This window comes from Antennarius striatus, chromosome 1 (genome assembly GCF_040054535.1).
Source record: "Antennarius striatus isolate MH-2024 chromosome 1, ASM4005453v1, whole genome shotgun sequence".
In the NCBI taxonomy this organism is placed as follows: domain Eukaryota; kingdom Metazoa; phylum Chordata; class Actinopteri; order Lophiiformes; family Antennariidae; genus Antennarius; species Antennarius striatus.
In genome coordinates, this window is record NC_090776.1 from 30747350 (window position 1) to 30769391 (window position 22042).

General features: G+C 42.5%; 1 protein-coding gene across 1 annotated transcript in view; it reads left to right on the forward strand.

The window, feature by feature from the left end:
- The window catches only part of kif26ba (kinesin family member 26Ba), a 75146-nt gene that overhangs the window by 34168 nt on the left and 18936 nt on the right, over positions 1-22042 (forward strand). Inside the window, exons 5-11 of the mRNA XM_068318076.1 lie at positions 4605-4812; positions 14274-14489; positions 15072-15165; positions 17963-18108; positions 18359-18475; positions 19861-20047; positions 20198-20420. Coding sequence (XP_068174177.1) covers positions 4605-4812; positions 14274-14489; positions 15072-15165; positions 17963-18108; positions 18359-18475; positions 19861-20047; positions 20198-20420 — 1191 coding nt within the window. The remainder of the gene's footprint in view (positions 1-4604; positions 4813-14273; positions 14490-15071; positions 15166-17962; positions 18109-18358; positions 18476-19860; positions 20048-20197; positions 20421-22042) is intronic.

Sequence of the window (22042 nt, forward strand, 5' to 3'; positions counted from 1 at the left end):
CATTAATCAGTTGTGTGTGTGTGTGTGTGTGTGTGTGTGTGTGTGTGTGTGTGTGTGTGTGTGTGTGTGTGTGTGTGTGTGTGTGTGTGTGTGTGTGTGTGTGTGTGTGTGTGTGTGTGTGTGTGCTTTTTGTATTTATGTCTAGTGAAATTGTGGGTGTTATGTTGAGGGAAAGAGGAAAACAAAGCCTTCGTATGTTAGTGGATAGACTAGCTGTGACCTGTGCTACCTTATAAAACCAGAAAGGCGCAGGACTTTGGGGAAAAGGAATGGATAGGAGAAGGAATCAATACAAGCAGTTGTGAATGGATGGATGGATATATGGAGGGTGAAAAGGAGGCAGCAATGGATGAAAGGACAAAAAATAACGACAGAAATGGAACGAAATAGATGGATAAAGATGAAGATATCATTGTTGCTTGAGAGGGATTTAATATTGAAAGAATAGAGGTAAAGGATGGAAAGGAGTGGAGCACTGTATTAAGGTAATGGAGGAGGGGATGCCAGTAAAAGGATGGGGGCTACAGATGAAGAGCTGATGGATGGGAATGTGGAGTAGATGGATGGGAAACAAGTGCCCTTCAATTTAGGGTAAGATTGGAATAGATCCACTCGGCCAAATCCCAGGCCACTTGTCATTAAGCAGCACCATTAGGTGGCATGTTTATGTGTGTGTGTGTGTGTGTGTGTGTGTGTGTGTGTGTGTGTGTATCTAACATGTTTGAACTGTGTCATATATGCAACCATTTAGTGCGAGAAGATCACAAGAGGGTAATAGTGCAAATGCATGTATGTGAATGGGTAAATCTGATGGATTTGAAGGGTGCATAATAAAAACAGTCGCATATAAAAATGCTAACAGGTTTTGTCCAGGGAGAAAGTCGTAACGAGGGTTTGGTTTCAGGCTTTTTTTCTCTTTAATACAGCACATACACACAAAGTCGGGCACACAGTTCCATCACAGGCCTACTGCCACAGATTCACACACAAATCTCCTGGGAGACATACTGAAATGGTGAAATGCTTCATCGTTCTATGGGTCACTGAATCCACATCTTTCTTCTCCCCCTTCTTCCGTCTTCACCCTCCTTCTCTCTATTTTACTCATTCTCTCTCTCTCTCTCTCTCTCTCTCTCTCTCTCTCTCTCTCTCTCTCTCTCTCTCTCTCTCTCTCTCTCTCTCTCTCTCTTAATCGCTCCCAGTCTTGCTGACTCTCATCCTTACCTTCATTCCTGTACCATGCTGCAGTTAATTGAAAGCCAATGGTGTGCGAATATGGCTCTTTGACACAGTGAGAATAGCACTTCTCTCTGTCGAAGGTCTCCTCTCTGTCTAAAAGTCATAGAAATGAATGTGATGTGAGATTTAAATGGAACCGACCAGGAATCCCTGCCAAAGCACTTGATTTTTTTTAAAATTTCCTTATATCCTTAATAATATTGTTGTGTGTAGATCGGGAAATCTGATTATTGAATTATGGCTGAAATACTGTTTTTACTGCTGTCTTCCCTCATGACATCATAAACCCCTTTCTACATCACTAATGATACATCATCATGCATTGTTCAAGTCAATAACATCAAAACAGCTGATAATGTAATAAATTCACCCGTTTTTGAAATGTAATAGGCCTGTAATATTTTTTTGGCCAATACTGTAATAATTGATTACTAACCCTATTGTAATGCTAATCTGAAACCTAACCGCTTATTATTACATTATTAGTAAAAATGTATTACAATATTAATTGCTATTATGTTATTGGCTTTTTCATGCATACGTTTATAAACCTGACCTCTCAGCTCTACGTAATATAATTTTAAATAGAGAAAAATATATAAGGGGTGTCCCTGAAGTCACTTTACAACTTAAAAAAATTTATTATAAAACCAAATGAACAGACAAATATGTTGAATTTTTACAAATGAGGAGTAGAGATCATTTTTTACCTCATTTACTAGACCTCTACATGGGCCGTATTACTTGCATGAAGCAAGCGGCTCAGTGGTAGAGGGTCGGTTTGATTCCCACTCCCGCACAAAAACACCCTTGAGCAAGGCGCCGTCCCCCCTCACAAGCTGCTCATTTGGGCGCTCCACAAAAAGGCTGCCCGCCACTCTACCTCCCATTGGATGCTTACAGGCCCCCCTATGTGTGGTTGTGTGTATTACAGGGGCCTGTACACACTAATATGCATGTGTTTGACTGACTGACTAACATACTAACATTCTTAATTTCCCTTTGGGGATTTTAACAGTATGTGAAAAAAAAATCAAGATGGTACTCAAATTCTTGCCTTGTTGGATGTAGCACAGCCTCATCAATGGGTGTCAAAGGTTGGCCTCATCACTGGTTGCAAATACATCAGGGATCTTTTGCTCTAGGTTGTGATGTCCCTTGTCTTTATTTTTATACGCTATCTTTAAAACATAATCTGACAGAAAGAGGTGTAATAGAGTGATATCTGGTGAAAAAGGTGGCCAGGGAATCGGGCCTTCCTTTCCAGTCCATGAAAAAGTATGAACTTTACTAAACGCTACACAAAATGCAGTCCCCGTTGTGGTGTTGCACCATCATGCTGAAAAATGATGGTTGGTTAGAGGACTTGTAGTTGTTGCTCCACATATTCAGTCAAAAGTTCAAGGGAAATATTTGCAGTAATTGATGTCTTGTGGAAGAAAAATTGACCAATGATTTGATAGCACATGATCCCACACCACACATTGACCTTTGGACTCTCAGTGAACCCCTCCTCACGTGGGGTTGTTCCGATCCCCACATTCACAGTGTGTTCAGTTTCTGTGAAACACGGAACACTGCTGCATTACAAAAACAACTTCAGGTGAGGAACGTCACCTACAAACTCATTTCCTTTGGGTTTATCATGTGGGTCCAGTGCCTGTAAGAGTTGTGCTTTACTTGGACATAAACAAGACATTGTGGATTGTTAAATGTGGTAGATCTGACTGTCTGGCAGCATGGTGGACTAACTTTGCTGGAGAATGAAGCTTGTTTTCTTCAGATGTTCTTCAGATGTTTATTATGCCATGCACAAATTGACGAACATGATAGCGGATCTCTTCCATACTTGGTTGTATAGTTTCACTGAGATTGTGTATTTGATTTGGTTTCAATAAACTGTGAGACACGTTATACCGCCTGAAATCCATACCATTAAAAAAGCTGACATGTCTTCACGGGGCTCCTAGCATCAACAACCCTGGTGTCCGTCTGTCAATTTGTTGGTAGCTCAGGGTTTTGATCCCTGGATTCTGCAATCTACAGGTCAAACTGCCCTTGAACAAGACACTGAGCCCCAAATTGCTCCTGGTGGCTGTTCCAGTGGGGTGAGTGATTGGGCCAACGCTTATAATCAGCAGCCTTGCCTCTGCCACCGCTGTGGGAGTGCTGGCTTGTGTTGGAGCTTTGACTGGCGTGACCATGACGTTTTAGCTGACATATTTGTCATACAAATAATTGTGCTTTAAACATTTTACTTAACATCTTCTTCAGTTAATTTTTCCAACATATATCGGTGTAATCACTGTAATAATATAAATACACCCCGAATTTGGCTCTGTCACATTTATACTGAGGCGTTTGTTCTGAATGCTTCATTATAAACAGATTTCCTGGGTGGACCTGTGGCTGTGGACATCTGACCAGGCTAGTAAAAGTAAAACTGACATTTGCTTTTGTGGTGTCCTGAGATCACTTTTGTGGTACGTTATTAATTTTTTGTGTGTGAATCCCAAACCAGGGGTCAAACACGAGAACTATATATAAATGTGACAGGATCACACGTTTAACACTAGTGGTTTTCAGAGGATTAATAGGAGAGTAAAAAATGATAAGGAGCATTTTTTTTAGAAGTATCACTCCCTCAGTTGGAATATGAAGTCATATTTTTTTATGTAAATTCTTAAATGTCAAATTGAGGTACTTGGAATGAAAAGCAGTCGCGATGTTTACCTCTTTGATTGTTGTAAGTGTGTCCAAAGATAACTTTCCACCAGTGCTACATGGTGATAAATCCCTTCTTTTCAGGTACGTTAAAGCAGAGATCCAGCTGGTTAGGAGGGTATATGGAGAAAAACAGGCAGAGGAGAAAAACTTTATACTCAGAAATGAGGCCAAGTACCCCTGTGCTGAGAATTAGAACCTTCTGCTTTCAAGTAAGACAAAGTGAAAAGGGAGAAACATTTGAGACAGAAGAGTTTCACCTGAAGGAAGGGAACGAGAAAGAATGACAGCATAAAGTCCACAGTTTATATAAGAATATAAGGTTTGGTGGCTCCTTGGAGACAAATGCTGTGAGGAATTAAGTAGTTAGAAATGACTCATCCAGATGCTGGAGCAGCTGCAGCATCTTCATGTGTTTCTGCGTTGATAGGTGTGTAATTTAGTTCTGTTATTAGTGCATATTAATTTACTGTATCACACTATGTGGACATGCACCATCATCTGTGCTGTACCTCCCCGTGTTTTAAACCCCTCCATGATTATTTCTTATTTTTGCCTGAACAAAGTGCAGCATACACATTCACTCATTCACGGGTGAACGTGTCTCCTCATCTCTTCCTTTTTGCTCTTCTTCCTCTCAGAGCTGCGCAAAAGTTGAACTTAGCGTCTAAGAAGAAGAAGCAGAAGGCCGCCACAGTCCCGGTCCCAGTGACATCATCAGCGCCATCATGTGACCCACATCTGTTCCCCACCAATTTTAGCAATGCCCTGTTGATTGCCCCTCCCCCTGCTCCACCCTGCCTCCTCCGTGCAGCCAACAAAATCAAGGATACCCCTGGGCTCGGAAAGGTAAAGACAGAAGTATTTACAACGTGACTGCTTTGTGGAGGGGAAGTCATAAAGGTTTGTGGTGTTATTTTAGGTTCCTGTAAGTTAATGGCTGTCATAGCAAATGTCTGAGTCTAATTTGTTGGATTTTATATTTAGCTTTCAGGAAGTTGTGTTTAAGAATAGCTATGAGTAACCTCCATGTATTTTGTAACATTCATTCTCCATGTAATCATTTTTGGATCGTCGGCTGGGTTTGAAGAACACATTCCACAGGTGTCCATTAAACATCTGGGCTCAGTGAGGACAGACCATCAGCTGTTTGTTTGCTGTGTTCTGACATTCGTGTTGAAGATCATGGTAACTCTGACTTATCATAGCTGGCTTGATTTTATACAGTATGTACATGAAGCCTTAGCAGTGAGGTAGACTCTTCATGCAGAACCTGTGTGTGGGTTATACTCAGTTGTCCTGATGTAAAGATCTTATTTGTTGTCAGTTTATTGAGATATACTGTAGTTACGTCCCGCTTCAAAGCGGTGACGGATCGTAACCGTCAGCGGTAGTGTGTTCGTCCGTTAGTCCACCAAATGTCTCCACAACCGTTGCTCATAGAGAGATGAAACCAAAAGCACATGACTCAGGCAGTAAAGGGGATGAAGATGAGATGATGACCTTGACCTTGAGAAAACCAGGTCGAGGTCAAATTTTAACTTTTGTACACTCAGGAACCGGATAAGATAGAAAGACGAGGGAGAAGGCCAGTGTGAGTAAGACCATAGATCAAAGCTACTGTTTGATCTATGAAAGTAGGTCAGAGCACTAGCTCTGATCTTTGACCTATGCATGTAGGTCAGGGTAAAATTTTGAATTCAGGGGTGTTGCAGGATGTTGTAGTCTGTGACTGCATTGGTTCTTGTCTACCTGTATGCATATGGAGGCATTTCTGTTTTATATTTTACAAGTATTTTCTTTTCTATTCATTCAGGTTGTTTATAGGAAGGGTAAAAAATTATTAAGTGATAAAGAGATTGGATGTAATGCACGTAAACACAGTATTATATCGTGACCTTGTCCAGTTTATCTGAATGTATGCACCGGTCTGTGTGTGTGAGAGAGAGATCGCTGCTGTACGGGAATGCAGCTTAATGGTTACCATAGTAACATATCTGAGGCTGACAAAAGTCATCTGTCACCATCGGTGAAACGTGTGTATGTTGTGGATGCAGGAGGCTTCTCAAGTGTGTGCAATATTGATCGTCCATGTAATGAGTTTTTAGTGTCCCCTCCTCCACAGTTTGAATGGGAGGCTCACTGACTCGTGTGTGTGTGTGTGTGTGTGTGTGTGTGTGTGTGTGTGTGTGTGTGTGTGTGTGTGTGTGTGTGTGTGTGTGTGTGTGAGTGTGTGTGAGTGTGAGTGTCAATGTGTATGTGTGTGTATTAACTGATCAGGGAGTCAGGGAATAAAAGCTAAAGAAAGAGTGTGTGCCAATGTGTGTGTGTGTGTGTGTTTCTGTATAATTTGTGAGTGGCACCCGGTCCTCTGGGTTGCATGGAGGCAAGTGTGTGTCAAACCAAGTGTGTGTTACGGCAAATGTGTGTGAAAGTAAGCTTGCATGGAGGCAAATGTACGTCAAAGTTAGTTTGCATTGGCGTGAAATCCCACGGAAGCGTGTGGGGATTAAGTTGTGTGTGGATGTGTAAGTATTGTGTGTGACAAAGCACAGGTGGCCCACAGCCCAGTTGTGTTTTCTTTGTGTGTACATGTACAGGTTACGTACATAGTGTGTCAGTGAGCTGTTTCCTGTCTGTTGTTCTTGTATTTATCACATATGATACGTGGTGGTTATTATTTTCATGTTTTTATTGGACAATCAGTGGAGAATATGCAGACAGACGCACGGAGAAGGGGGGGGGGTTACATGCAACAAATAATGGAAACAAGCAGAAAAGTTGCAGTTATGAGGTATTTTGACCAAAATATACGTTTCATATTGTGTTTCATACTTTATTCAGCGCTGTGTGATACTGAGTATGTTTGGTGTTTTCTTTCCCTCAGCCCTCCTTTGGGTCTCTTTCTTCATCTCTCTCCATATGGAGGTGGCAGATGTACCCTCTGTTGTCAGGGAAACTGATTCACACTCACATATTTACATGCAAAATCACACATGCAACAGCCAAATATTATTTTTACTTTTTTTTTTTACAGACCAACACGAAAACCGCATACAATACACATACCGAACCACATCCACAACACATTCCATCTGTTTCGTTACAACATTCTGGCTTCTGTTTCATTCCACGATGATCTTCTGTCGTCTTGTGAAAGCGGTGATTAGCCTGTCTAGCCTGCCTTGTAATATACAAATGCCTTCTGCTGCTGTAGCTGTTTACACCCCTTTTCACAGTCATGCAGACTTCTCACATTCATCATTCCAGTGGGATCCACGTTACCTATGTTACCTATCTATGAGGACCTTTGATTAAGGTGTCCAGTCCAGCCTGATGTGACAAACTGACACAATAACAAAGAAACAACAACCCAGCAAATAATGAATAAAGTGTTTAATAATTCTAACTAACATGAGCTGCATCAGAATCTGGAATAGGACTCTACAGTTATTAGTTTACCATAGTTTAGTTTAGTTTAGCGTAATTTAGCTTAAAGGAGAAGGTGAAACAGCTGGTAACGTAACCTCCCGTTAGAACACTTTTTTTTCTCTAAATATTAAATAAGAAATACTTACGCACTAGCCAGGTTAGCAGTTCTGCCCCCACTGCAATGTAGATATTGTGTTTAAGACAAGAATAAAATAAAGGTGGTGGCTTCATTGCAAAGCAGAAAGATTAATACTATTTAGAACATAACAAGCTTCTCTTGTGAAATCAATTGAAACTCACCAGAACCTAATTAAATACACACACGCACACGCACGCACACACACATGCACGCACGCACACACACACACACACACACACACACACACACACACACACATGGAAAGAAAATGACTGTGGTGACATTTCTCCAGTGGAAATGTCACCTGCAGTGGGGGTTGGCTCCCTGGTGAAATGGCATTTGCACACATTCATGCTTGCACATTGGCTTACATGCTCACAAATTCATAGGATTATAGTGTACAATGAAAGATGTCAGGGAAACGGCAAAGCTCTGGTGGAAGTGAATATGACATGCGATCCTGTAGAATACATGGCCTTGTCTGCAAGTGTGGTGGGGGGGTTAGTGTTCTCCCCAATGTTGATAGAGCAGGAAACAGGTTGAGACATCACAGCTAAAGCCAAGAGGGAAATCAAGCTGCACAGGTCCGACACAGCATGTGTGTGTGTGTGTGTGTGTGTGTGTGTGTGTGTGTGTGTGTGTGTGTGTGTGTGTGTGTGTGTGTGTGTGTGTGTGTGTGTGCTGCAGAGAAAGAGACAGGACTTAGTCTGGTTCCATGTATGGACTGTAATCTAATTTAATTAATGTAAAGATATCTGATTGTCATCTGCATCTCAAACTCCTGTCAGTTCTGTCTGTACAGGTGAGCTGCATCAGACGTAAATCAGACACCTGGAGGTCTTCCATTCAGGCCTCTGACACGATAGGAAGATGTGAATCGGATGAAGAAATAAAACTTTTGTAACATCAGTGAGAAAATCTACTGCAGAATCGAACATCATGCATTAGATTGTGTTGGACATTAAATAAATCCTGAGCGTTTAAGCAGATCTTTACCTGTAACTAAGAAAGTCAACTTATTCTGTTTTGTTTGCAGCTTGAATGATTGGGGAGTTTCACAGCAATGGAGTTCAAGAAAGTACTGCTATTACGGACTCGTTGAATAGTATTTGAGCTATACTAATACTGATATTACTGCTAGAAATGACATAATAATTATTTCCCTCTGCTCTGCCTCCTTACCTTATCTTACCTGCAGAACTAGCATGACTGTGGGGGGGTATTGTCCTCCCACTCGTCATTCCACTGCTTTGGTCTGGAAGGAATTTTGCTCTCAAATCCCGTCTCTCAACAGCTGTTAGTTTAATTATAGGAAGAAAGTCATTCAGTGAAGACCGAGTTCAGTCATGTTTTGGTCCGATACAGTTTGATGGAGATGCCCCCCCCCCATATTAACTTTGTAGAAAAACTCTATTTGTCCAGGAGTTTTGGTTCAAAACCTGCAGAGCTGATGTTAGTCTCATGCACATCAGCTGTACTTGATGTTTACTGTCAGTCAGTCATCTTCAGATCACCACCGCTGTATCCGCCGCAGCGGGTCACGGGGAGCCGGAGCCTATCTCGGTGGCATAGGGCGAGAGGCGGGGGACACTCCGGGCACGACGCCAGTGCACACAAAGACATACAACCACGCACACACACACTCATTCCTACAGGCAATCTGGAACGGCCAATCAACCTGAAGCACATGTTTCTGGAGGGGGGAGGACGCCGGAGAACCCGGAGAGAACCCACGCAGACACGGGGAGAGCATGAGAACTCCGCACAGAGCGGGACTCGAACCCGGGTCCGGCAGCGCTAACCACTGCACCACCGTGCTGCCCCGCCCTGATGTTTTCTGTTTAGTATTAAATATAATGAACATAGGTAATGACTCACCACACAGTACTGCAATAACTGCAATCAGTCATTTTCAATTTTGTCTGGTCACTTTCCAAAGGCCTGGAAATGTGCTGTTGTCACCTGGTGACCTGATCTTTTGTTCCCCATAAAGTTTAGCAAACAGTGTCTGAAGGTGGTGTAGAAGTTGTGTTTGATATTTTCTTTTCGTTTTTCTCGATATGGTGCGTGAAAGAACTCGTCTTAATAACCCTTTCTTCCCTCCATCGCTGCTCCTCTGTATCTTCTGAATGACAATGAAGGACTGTGGGAGTTTTTTCACGTCTTTCATCTTTGCAGCTACTTTACACTCACAGATTGCTACGTGACCTTGGGGGAAAATGATGTTATGACAGCTAATCAATTTTTAATAGCAGCTACAATCCCTCTCAGGCCCAGCTGTGTGTGTGTACCACCATGTGCCTCCTTCCATATCTGTGTCTCGTATCTGAATGAGGGAGTGGGTCTGTTATGAGAATCCGGTAGCCCCTCTGTTCCACCTTGTAAATGAAATATTAATGTTGGCAGTGTTTGCAAGATCACAACTTCACATACGCACACACACACACACACACACACACACACACACACACACACACACACACACACACACACACAGCCATGAAACATAAAGCTGAACGTTATTCTAGCCTAAACCTCAAAGTGTATTAACTTTGTGGTGGACACACAGTATAGTCTTGTAGTTGGGACATCACTCCTGAGGTAACCCCTGACCCCTGAAATGTTACTCTTCCCTCTAACAACCCACAGGTATTGACTTTGGTCATTTCATGGAACTGAAATAAAAAATATCCTTTTGTGGTTACACACTTAAGACACTTGAGGTATTATTTATATGCACATAATAAACTGGACGGTCCAGCAATATGTGACCCCAAATCGTATTGGTGGATTTCCTCTAGTAAAGGTGAGCGCTCTGAGGTAATATATTGGATCATCACTGTTGAGTTAAAGTCTCAGAGCTGCAAAATCTCTGCAGTGCTTCCAGCTGAGAGCTTCCAGCTCTGAATAAATTAGTTAAAATTAGAATTGATCCGAAGCCTGGACTTGCTATCCCCATATGGTGTTTGTAGCTGTCTCTGTATACATGTGTTTGCACAAATGTGTGTTTCCACATTCTTTGGGAGCCAATTAGAGCTCAGCTCCACTCTTATTGATTTTCTAGCCAATAGCAATGAAGCACTGCTGTAAGGGGCTTTTGAACAACCTTCTCTCAACTCAGGGATGTTTCTTATTTAGGTAAAATCATTTACATAAATTGTCTTAAAATGCATTATTGTGTCTGCATGTGAACAGAGGAACAGCAGCAGAAACCCAAGAGTGGGTTTGGGTCAGTTTCTCTGAAGACAAATGTGACTCCTTGCCTCAGTCATCTGTCAAAGCCTGTACCCTTTAGCATGGACATAAAGCCCCAGGCTGTTCCAGGGGGGACTGCCAGACTTACATGTCAGAAGCTGTAGGTACTGCTGAACCTTCATTTATTTGGTTGAATATAGTTATCATCCAGCTTCAGACACATTACAGCAGAACAAACAGATTTTTTATCCTCACACACAACTAAAAGTTAAAAATTCCCACCGAGATCTGAAGGGAAACGCTAAAGAAACATCAGTTTCTCCAGCATCTCTCCCATGTATGTAATTTCAGCAGCTTGCAACCTTGCATCAGTATTCACTGCAGCGTGAGACTGTGAGCAACAAGAAGAAAGCATAGAATAGATAAAAGGAAGAGGCAGTGGTTTGTCTTGTCATTTCATCCGTGGAAAGAAGAGAAGCCGTGGAGCGGAGAGAGATGATGCAGAGGGAACGGAGGGAGCAGAGCGGGTGGACAATGCTGCTCTATCAAGCAAATAGGATGTTTCACAAATGTGAAGAGAGATTGAAGAAGGTGAGGTGTGTGGAAGAAGGAGGGAGGACAGAGGAAGAGGGGATGAGAGATGAAGAGAGAGGTGGACGTTGTAGAGTTTTGTACCATCTGGAGTTATTTCTGTCACGTTTGTGTTGTTTCTCTTTTTTGAAAACAAGCACCATAACTGCCCCCCCCCCTTTCCTTATAGGAACAGTGTCCTTTGGGTGTGTGGTTACCTGTAAGTGTTTACCTTCCCATCCAGAATCACAGACAGAAGAATTAGACGCGTCTCTAAAGCTGCTAGTCGTGCTGATGCATCAGTTGTCCTCATGTTGTTTGGTTGTTATCACAACACAGCGCTAATAGTTTGGAAAGGAGGAACAGAGGTTAAGTACCCCAGTTATGGCTCTTGCTATTTCATGTACACTCAATATTTTTAAAAATGGACACGGAGCCACGTTATGGCCCCATTTATACCTCAAGAACTGGTAACCGTCCTCTCACACTCTCAGACACGAGGAGGAAATGGGCTCTCCGGGGGAAGACTTTATGAGTTACGCCTTGTAAAGCATGCTGTGCTAAAATCCTTGCCTCCAGCCTCTTACTGATGTGATGGGCTCTTTTACTGGGGTCAGCAAGGGGCAGAGTACTGAATCCAGAGAGTGTGTGTGTGTGTGTGTGTGTGTGTGTGTGTGTGTGTGTGTGTGTGTGTGTGTGTCACTATAGAACTCATGACCTAAAACAAGCGTCAGCAGCGCTGGTTCCCCACATACAAAGGTTACATATCTGTGGCGCTCAGCTGGTATTTCAGGTTACCTCACAGACCATTAAATACCATTACATTTACACACACAGTCAAATACCTCCATCTGTTAATGATACACACACACACACACACACACACACACACACACACACACACACACACACACACACACTCTGCCCCTTCCTTACCCCAAACAAACGCTCTATCCATCCATCTGTCCTTCCATCCAACTTTATGTCTTGTGTTATCACCCACAATAGTTAGTTAGTTAATTAGTTAATTAGTTAGTTAGTTAGTTAGTTAGTTAGTTAGTTAGTTAGTTAGTTAGTTAGTTGGTTAGTTAGTTGGTTAGTTAGTTGGTTAGTTAGTTGGTTAGTCAGTCAGTCAGGTTTTCAACAGGAGATGTGGAATCACAGGGTGCTGATGAAATGTTAGGTCGGGGTGGATTTAGTTCCACATGAGTGGATCAGGTTTTGAGGCTGATCTAAGTTCAGACACATTCAACATTGTGAGATTGGGATTTTTTTAAGGGAATGTTTTTTAACGTAATTTTTATAAAAATGTCTAAAAAGTGTTTTTCAACATTTCACTGATTTTAACACCACAGCACACTGTTACGCTGCGTTACCATCAGAACAGTCGATATCAGGACCCTTATTCCTGCAGAGATGTTTGAACACTCGTCCTCCATTATCCATCCGCCCATTGACTCTCTCCCTCACCCTGGCGTTGGGTGGAGGTAGATTACACTCAAGTTGCAGCCTCATTCAGCGTTTGGATCATTTAGTGCACGTGATTCATACGTTTGTGTCCCTTTGAAGACTGAGATTTGACCTGCAGGGCCTTCTTGGTTGTACCATCAGCATTCCAAGTTGCATCCAGTTTACAGGTACATGAAACTTCCACCTGCCTGGACTGAGACTTCACTTCATGTGTTTACACAACTGCACAGTAGCATTCAACTGTAATTTTGTCATTTTAAGATTAATATTCAAAGTCAAAAGTCAAAATATTAGCAGTTTTTTGACTTTCTTGAATTATTTCCTTACTTTTTGTATGTAATGTAAGCTTTTAAAAGCAATAATAAACAGAGGGAAGATGCAAAGTGTGTCAAACTTTATGAGATTATTAACTAAGAAAGGAAAAGGCCAATTAAACTGAAATATTGTGGAACCCAAATGTGATGATGCTGCACTTTGCTTCCTCTGATGTCGGAGAAAACAACAGCAGCTGTCAGGCGGTAAATTACAGCTGCAAACAGTTTGTGACTTTAGTGTGAGGAAGGCAGGAGGGAGAGGAGGAGAGAATACTGAACAGGATTGCTGCCCTTCAGGCAGTCGGTAAAGGGGTGAAGAGAGAAAGATGATTCAGAATAGAAGGAGAGGAAGATAAGGCAAAGAGAAAGGTGAAGGAGGAGCAAAGAGGGAGAACAAGCACTTTAAAGCTCTTTAAAAAAATACAAAAAATACACTAAAAGATAAAGTATGAAATGTGACGATATTATTATAGGCTTAAAGGTGATTGTTTTTAGATAGAACTCCTCAAAGTCAGGTGGTTAGTTATACACCACTTTAAAAAAAAAGGTAAATCAAAGTTCTTTACAGAAGAAAAATAAGAAGAATAAAAAATACAACATTAAGAGACTATATATATATATATATATATATATATATATATATATATATATATATATATATATATGTGTGTGTGCAGTATATAGTATTGTACATATAGAGTGTATATATATAGTGTGTATATATACACTATATATATAGTATGTATATATATGTATATATACATACTATATATATACACACTGTATATATACATATTTATATAAACAGCATGAGACACTGTATAAACATTAGAATTGACTGACATTGTAAATCAAAAACAAAATGCGAAGATGTGAATGAAGAGATCAAATGAAGAGATTGATAAACGATGATAGGATGTGCTTTGAATTTAAGTGTATGCTGCAATAAGCAGTGATGAGCTGACAGCTTGAGCAGACCTCAGGTGCTCCCTTCGTCTAAATGTAAACTAAAGCCTGCTTTAGCTTTTACATATCAGACATGTATTTTGGCTCAAGACCATTTAGTGCTTTATATACCAGCAGCTGGTGTTTATGGACTCTGCAGTGTTCTGGATGAGCCTTGAAAGACACCATTTGACCAATCAAGTGCTTTACATCTTCCTGTATTTTGTTGTGTATCTTACCTTCAGGTGAAGGTTATGGTCCGCGTGTGTCCGGTCTATCAGTCTGATGCCACTGAGTCCAGCTCCTTCCTTAAGGTGGATCCCAGGAAGAAACAAATCACCATCATGGATCCCTCAGCCAATCAGACACCGAGCGCTTCCTCTCAGAAACGAACGGCAGCCAATCAGGTCCCTCCTAAGATGTTCACCTTTGACGCTGCTTTCCCTCCTGATGCATCTCAAGTAAGACAAGACTTTCTGAAATTACACTGAATTACAAATACAGTTTGTTAAAGCAATTACAGAAGCACCGAAAGAGCTGGACGTCCATCAAATCGACATAAGATTATGTAGAAATGTGGATAAACCACATTTTTATTCTTACACATCGACAATTCCTAATAGCTAAAATTTCTAACGAGCTAAAAGTGTCAGTAGTTTGGTGACAAAGTGGTTGCAGAGTCATAATTACTGGCACTTACATCAATATAAAGACCGATAGTTAAGGAAAAATTTGACAAACTCCCCCAAGTTGAAATGACAGGATGCTGTCCTATTCTTCCTATTCTCCGTCGGTGTGTGAACGTAAAGCTGGTGGCACTAATGAGCCAAACATCCACCGTGGACAGGATTGTTCCTTCATGTCAGTCAGAATTCTCAGTGACTTCAACATAAACAGGATTCATTTGTGTTTGTCGTTGCAGGAACTCAACGACAAACACAAATGAATCCAGTAACTTCATGTGTTTAGCTATTCCAGTTCATGTTGACTCCCCCCCCACATGCTGAACCCCCTCCTGCTCTTTTCTGTCCACCTGTTGCCAGGCGGAGGTGTGTGCAGGAACGGTAGCAGAGGTGATTCAGTCGGTGGTGAACGGAGCAGATGGCTGTGTCTTCTGCTTTGGACACTCCAAACTAGGTAACACACACACACACACACACATACACACACACACACACACACACACACACACACGCACGCACACACACACACACACACACACACACATACTGTACACGAAGACTGTAAAATCGGAGCAAGTGTGGCTTGTGAGTCATCCTTTGTGTGTCTGTGTGTGTCTGAGCATCAGTGTGTCAGTCTTTCTCTTTGCTGTCATCTATCAGCGAGAAAAAAGAAGAGGATTAGCGTCTGCTGATGCCGAAAGCATCTCGCCGTCTGTGTTTCTGTCTTCTTTTCTCTCTCTAATCCCTCTGAAGCTGCTTTTTAGAGAAGCTGTCTTAAAAAGGGCCTGGGCCCATTACTGCACACTGTCTGCAACATGTCTGAGCCCACACACACACGCACACACACACACACACACACTAGCATGATCTCCCACCAAACACACGTTATTCAACCTTGGGTCAGCCCCTGTTGTGTTGATCCCTGTGGCCACCAGTAGCATTATCCTTCTTGACTCGTGATCTTCATGCATCCGGTTGGAATTTGTCCACTTGGGCTGCTGGCAAGGGACAAAAACAACGAATCGTATGTAGCTGCAGATCATCAGCAAAGACGACTGAGTTAATGACATTATTTATTTAGTGGAACACACAGCAACTTATAATTGTATGAAGCACATAAAAAGTGCTCCATAGACCTCCACCAACAGCGTTGTCATTTAGAAATTACCAAGAGGATAATAGTTTCCAAGCTGTATCCAAAATCCGGGGAAGTAAAATGTAAAAAAACGCCTTGTTCCACAACGCTGAAAATAAACCACATTATGCATCAGGACCCGCTACTACACACAACGTATACTAATCTATTTACAAGACTGTACGCAGACAAGTAATTGAGCGTGCAGAGGTGATTGTATAACCTCATCCAACTCATACAACACGCAAACCAAAAGCAAACTCCTCCAGAATTCACCATCAATCAATATCTTAGTATTTCTCTCAGGACTATTTGGGTAAAGAATAAGTCTGATTTGGGTGTTCAGACATGGATCTTATTTTTCTATTATTTTTGTAATTATTTGTTTTGTAATACCTGCTGTCATTTCCATCAGTTACGATAAGTGAGTGGAGAACTCAGAGAATGTGAAAACAACAAAGTTATAAAACTATATAACTACAATATAATACAATATAATAAATGATATTACTGTACCTGACTGATACATCTATCACAGAGAGTTTGCTCTTTCAATCAATTTTAGTTTTATAGTAATGCTATTGAGTTGTTCTGACCTTGGCGGCTTCAGTTTAAATGGCTGCTGCTTCAGCAGCCAATGAAATAGTTCTTTATGATGCCGCTTTCCTGAGGCCATAGATCGTAATGAGGCTTCATGATAATGGGATTACCTTTAATTAGAATGGGGAAAGTAACACAAGGAGCATTTATCTTTGCCCCTGTGGTCTTCAGATTTCCTAGACGGAGATGATACAGACACATTTACCAAGCGTAGTCATGTTTCTTTTTGCAGGGAAAATTTAAAGAAAATCCAAATTATACTGAAATAAATGAGCGAACATTATAAATGAATGCTCAGCTAATGGTTATTACTATTAGTTATATGATTATTGGCCTTTGTTGGATCATGGCATCATTTCTAAGTGATCTCTGAACTGGCGATGCAGCTAACCACTGCCTCAGTCTGTCACACTGTCTCTGACAGCATCAGCAGCTCAGCCCAACGCAGCCAATTACTGGGAATATACATCAGCTACACAGACGTGGACACACTCACACGTTTTATAGCCTGTAGCATAGCATCACCATGTTGAAAGGCTGGAGCAGTCAGACAGCCGACCGTGTCTCAACAGCCTGCAGGAGTCATAAGAGAGGGAGATATTATAGTCACAGATATACTGACACACAGTAGAAGTATAATTTAAGACTTTAAGACTGGCCTGGAGAAGAAAAGAGAAGGGAGGCCTGTTGAAGCACTTTGGCTGCAGTAGTGATAATACATAGAGCTGTTATTGCTGAAGGAGTTTATCTGAACTTTTAAATAATAAAAATCAACTTGTAAATGAGTTCATTCAGGATAAATGACTCAATCAAGCTGCTGTTAGAACGGCTCTCAAGGTTTTAGTCGGAGGAACCTGAAAAGGTTTCCCTTCAACTCCATTCAGACACATTTCATCAAAAAATATGACAGTCGAATCTGAAATGTTTAGTCTATCTTCTCTGCTTTGAAGGATTTTTGTCACATATTTTGAAATAAATCTGTTTTGACAGTGAATCTAGATCTCCAGGATACAGTGAGTGTGAACAATGTAAAATTAGAACGTAGGCGTCAACCTCCCATCCGTCCTGCCTCTGCACCAATGTGAGCTTATTCCTGTACGCCTCGTCACAGTCAGGCCGCCTGATGTCCTGTGTTGTTGTCTGTCTGTGAATGTTAATGTGGCTGCTAAACATGACACATGGCTTGTTTAGTACATTTGATCTCCAGCTCCTGACAGGTGTGTGTGTGTGTGTGTGTGTGTGTGTGTGTGTGTGTGTGTGTGTGTGTGTGTGTGTGTGTGTGTGTGTGTGTGTGTGTGTGTGTGTGTGTGTGTGTGTGTGTGTGTGTGTAGGGGGGCGTAGTCAGGATAGAGAAGACACTATTCATGTTGACGCTCAAAGGGGTAGATCTGGAGGACTGAACGCTCACAGTCTGTTGTGTTTGTTGTATTCAGACGACGCTCGTCTTTCCTGAGGGTCTTCTCTAATGTTCCTTTTGATAGATTTCTCCTCTAATATCAGTGTTTTCTCTCCCCAGGTAAATCCTACACAATGATCGGTCGTGACGACTCTCTGCAGACTCTGGGTATACTGCCCTGTGCCATCTCCTGGTTGTTTAAACTGATCAATGAGAGGAAGGAGAAAACAGGAGCGCGCTTCTCCGTTCGTGTCTCTGCGGTGGAGGTTGGTTTTACTGACAGCAGCTTCATTTGTGTTTTTACTGATACAGACATTAGTCGTGTCAGCAGTGCAGTATGTCACCCGCTGCCTGTAGCTGGTATATAAATGTAGTTTGAAGATCGCCATGACCGGATTAAATCATAAATCAGATTGATTTATGTAGAAAACAGACAATAACTGTGTGCGTGTGTGTGTGTGTGTGTGTGTGTGTGTGTGTGTGTGTGTGTGTGTGCGTGCGTGTGTGTGTGCCCAGGTGTGGGGAAAAGAGGAGAACCTCAAAGACCTGCTATCAGAAGTCGCGACAGGCAGCTTACAGGACGGACATTCACCTGGAGTCTACCTGTGTGAGGACCCCATCTGTGGCATGCAGGTACACATTTAACACCACTACTTTATCAATGTGACTTTGTATTTGCAACGCAATAAACTCTTAAATACACATGTTTGAACACAGATGAATCAAAGCAGACCTGGTGTCTTAATCCATGAAGGGATTTGTCTGATCTCTACCGTCCCTCTTTTCTTTTTTTATTTCCATGGTAGCTGTTTGGCTCTAAGAGGATTCTGGAGATAGTTTTATGTCCAAAGCAGATCTCAAATCCCATTCAGTACTTTTTGATCAAACTGTCCACACACGCAGCAGCAGGCAGTAGTGTGCTTCCTGCAGAAACATGGGATCATAGCTGTGCAGCTGTGGATCTCTCCATCACTGTGAGATCTGTAACAAGCTCTTCAATGAAATGCACCCATGGTGGGGGATCCTGGGTGTCTCATGCTTGTTTTATTAGCCTCAGGCTGAACTGGGTTCTCTGTTATGGGATGTGCACGAGTGCATGTGCACACACTCGCCTTGAACAGCAGATACATTAGGACTTATTTTCATGTGTTAGACTCTCTTCTAGCTTCTGAATAAACGCAGCATACAGTGCGCCATCGTGCATCAACGCTCGCAACTTCACCTCGTTGCAGACTTTTGGTAGCGGTCATGTGATACCGTACACGCATTCTATTGGCTGACGGCATCTGGAAGTGCGCTCGGTTCTGTGAGTGTCGGACTTTTGTGAAAAACCAAAGTGCTTTAAACAGTCTATCAGTGTTTTAAAGGTAATACAGGTAGAAGGTGGTTTATTATCAGTGTGGGGGGGGGGGTCATTAACGTTTAAATCACCGTAAATAATAAGGTAAATTGCTCGATTGCGGAATTCTTGCGTGTGGTTCCTGGAATGCATTAACCGCAAAAAACGAGGGCGCACTGTATATTAAATACGTAGCTTCATTTATTTTTCTGTTTCATTTTATTTCTTCAGACTGGTGGAGCCACCACGGTGAGTGGTGTGTGTGTGTGTGTGTGTGTGTGTGTGTGTGTGTGTGTGTGTGTGTGTGTGTGTGTGTGTGTGTGTGTGTGTGTGTGTGTGTGTGTGTGTGTGTGTGTGTGTAGCCCACTGACACAGGATGAATTACTGTGTGGTTGCTGTTATATGTTTATAGGATTAGAGGGTTTGATACATGAACATCTGTGTAATCCTTAACTAATCTGACATAATCTCATCAGTAATGATATCCTGGAGCTGCTACCTCTCTCTCTCTCTCTCTCTTACTCATCTCTGTTTCCCTCTATCTCTGTCTGCCACACCTGTTTGAATATGCCAATAAATTCAAATGAAATCCGTGTTAAAGTGAATCTACTGTCTGTTCTTCTGTATGACTTCAATATGGTGCTGCAACACAAACGACGTTCTCACGCACGTCTTGCAGCTCCAGAACCAGTCTGAGCTGCGAGCTCCGACGCCAGAGAAGGCAGCCTGGTTTCTGGATGCAGCCATAGCGGCTCGTCACAGCAGCCAACACTCCAACATCAGCGAAGAGGAGCAGAGGAACTCACACATGCTGTTCACGCTGCACATATACCAGTACCGCATGGAAAAGACAGGAAAAGGAGGAAGTGAGTATCATCTGTTTCATCTCTGTCATAAATGTTGTTTAACTTCAGTCTTCCTTCAGGAATCAACTCAATATTAAGATGAATAAAATGATCATTACCTCTCCCCTTGTCTGTCCCCCAATGTCATTGACACATTTTTCACTGTGTTAGTGTCAGGAGGTCGCAGTCGCCTCCACCTGCTAGATTTGGGCAGCTGTGATGTCAAAGTACTTGGAGGAGGAGGAGGAGGAGGAGGAGGAGGAGGAGGAGGAGGAGGAGGAGGGAAAAACAGGGATAGCTCATCGCCCAGCTCTGCCCCTCTGTGCCTTTCGTTGTCCGCCCTTGGCAACGTGATCCTGGCTCTGGTCAACGGGAGCAAACACATCCCATACAAGTAAGGTGGTGTGTGTGTGAATGTGTGAGGAGAGGAGAGGAGAGGAGAGGAGAGGAGAGGAGAGGAGAGGAGAGGAGAGGAGGGGAGGGGAGGGGAGGGGAGGGGAGGGGAGGGGAGGGGAGGGGAGGGGGGGGAGGGGAGAGGAGAGGAGAGGAGAGGAGGGGAGGGGAGGGGAGGGGAGGGGAGGGGAGGGGAGGGGAGGGGAGGAGGGGAGAGGAGAGGAGAGGAGAGGAGAGATGTTTTGAATTACAGGAGGACATCAGTTATTGTTTGGAGGGGAGTGAAGGATGAAATGAGATGGAATGCGGGAGGTTTGGGAGAGGAGGAAAAGTGCAGAGGAAAGCAGAAAACGGATCTCCTCGGTCACGTCGGGTTTTGGGAGTTAATGCTGTAAACAACAACAGCTGCTGTTACATATTCATTAAATCGCTTTCCTGGTTGACTAAAGCAATGGAGAGAAAAACAATATAGACAAACTGCAGTCATAGGCAAAGGTTAGAAGGCAGAAATAGCATTGAAAGTTTAATAAGTTTTACTATTTGGTACAAAGTATTTACTGTAAACAGAATCAATGTTCTTGTATTATTATAATTTTTTTCATCCTCGCTCCTTTTCCTCTCAATCTCCTTGAGGCTGTGAAGTCTGTGTTTCTCGTCGGGTTAATTTAATCACCAGCTTTTGGATTTACATTGCAAAACAACACGGTACCAAACACAGAAGCTGCAAGCAAAGCTGTGCGAGTCGGGTTTGGCACCAGTGACTCCGAATGTTGTCAGATAGTGATTGGATTTAGACTGGTTTATAATAATGCTGTTTTACTGCCACTTCTCACCAGCCAAAGCCTCAGGATGGAGCACAGCTAAGCAAACTGAGAAGTCAGTGGAGATGGGTGGAGTGTATCTCTGCAGAACTACAGACAACAGCCTGTTGAAGAACATCTAATAGCTGCTAATTAAAAAGTGGTTGTTGGTGTTTTTGCACAGCTGGTAGCCTTTAGCTCCATTGTCTTCTTCCGTCAAATAAAAGACAGGGGAGAGAGGAGGCAGAGGTGCTTAATGACTTTGGAATTTGGAGACAATGGGATACGAACAAAACGACACAACAGAAATTAGAGACGGGACCAGGTTCAATAACTGAAAGTAAGCAGTGCAAGGCAGCGGTCCCTGAGCTACATGACTGTGATAGCATGATGCAGTTACTGTCAAATAATAACTACAAATAGGGCTGATGTCATTCTGGAGGCATATTCACTAACAAATGTTGGAGAAGTGAGACTCTGAGGTTATTAGAAGTCATTCTGTGGGGAACGTGGATCAAAAAGCTCCAACGGACCTGAAGGTGACATATTTCACTGGATGAGAAAACATTTTTGACCTGCCCCCGGTGCCGGTCCATCTTTGGACGTTATCTGCCATCAGTCCATCCAAAACAAAAATGACACCCTTGTGGGCGATGAGGTCTGGGCTGACATTGGATTCCATCATCCAGCTTCTGTAATAAATGGCTCAGTGATCCATTGATCCATTGATCCATATATTCAGACAGGTATCTCAGTCTCCACCGACTGCCTCGGTGACTGCATTGCCGTCTCTGTAATGTGACAATATTTCATTCACTGAAAA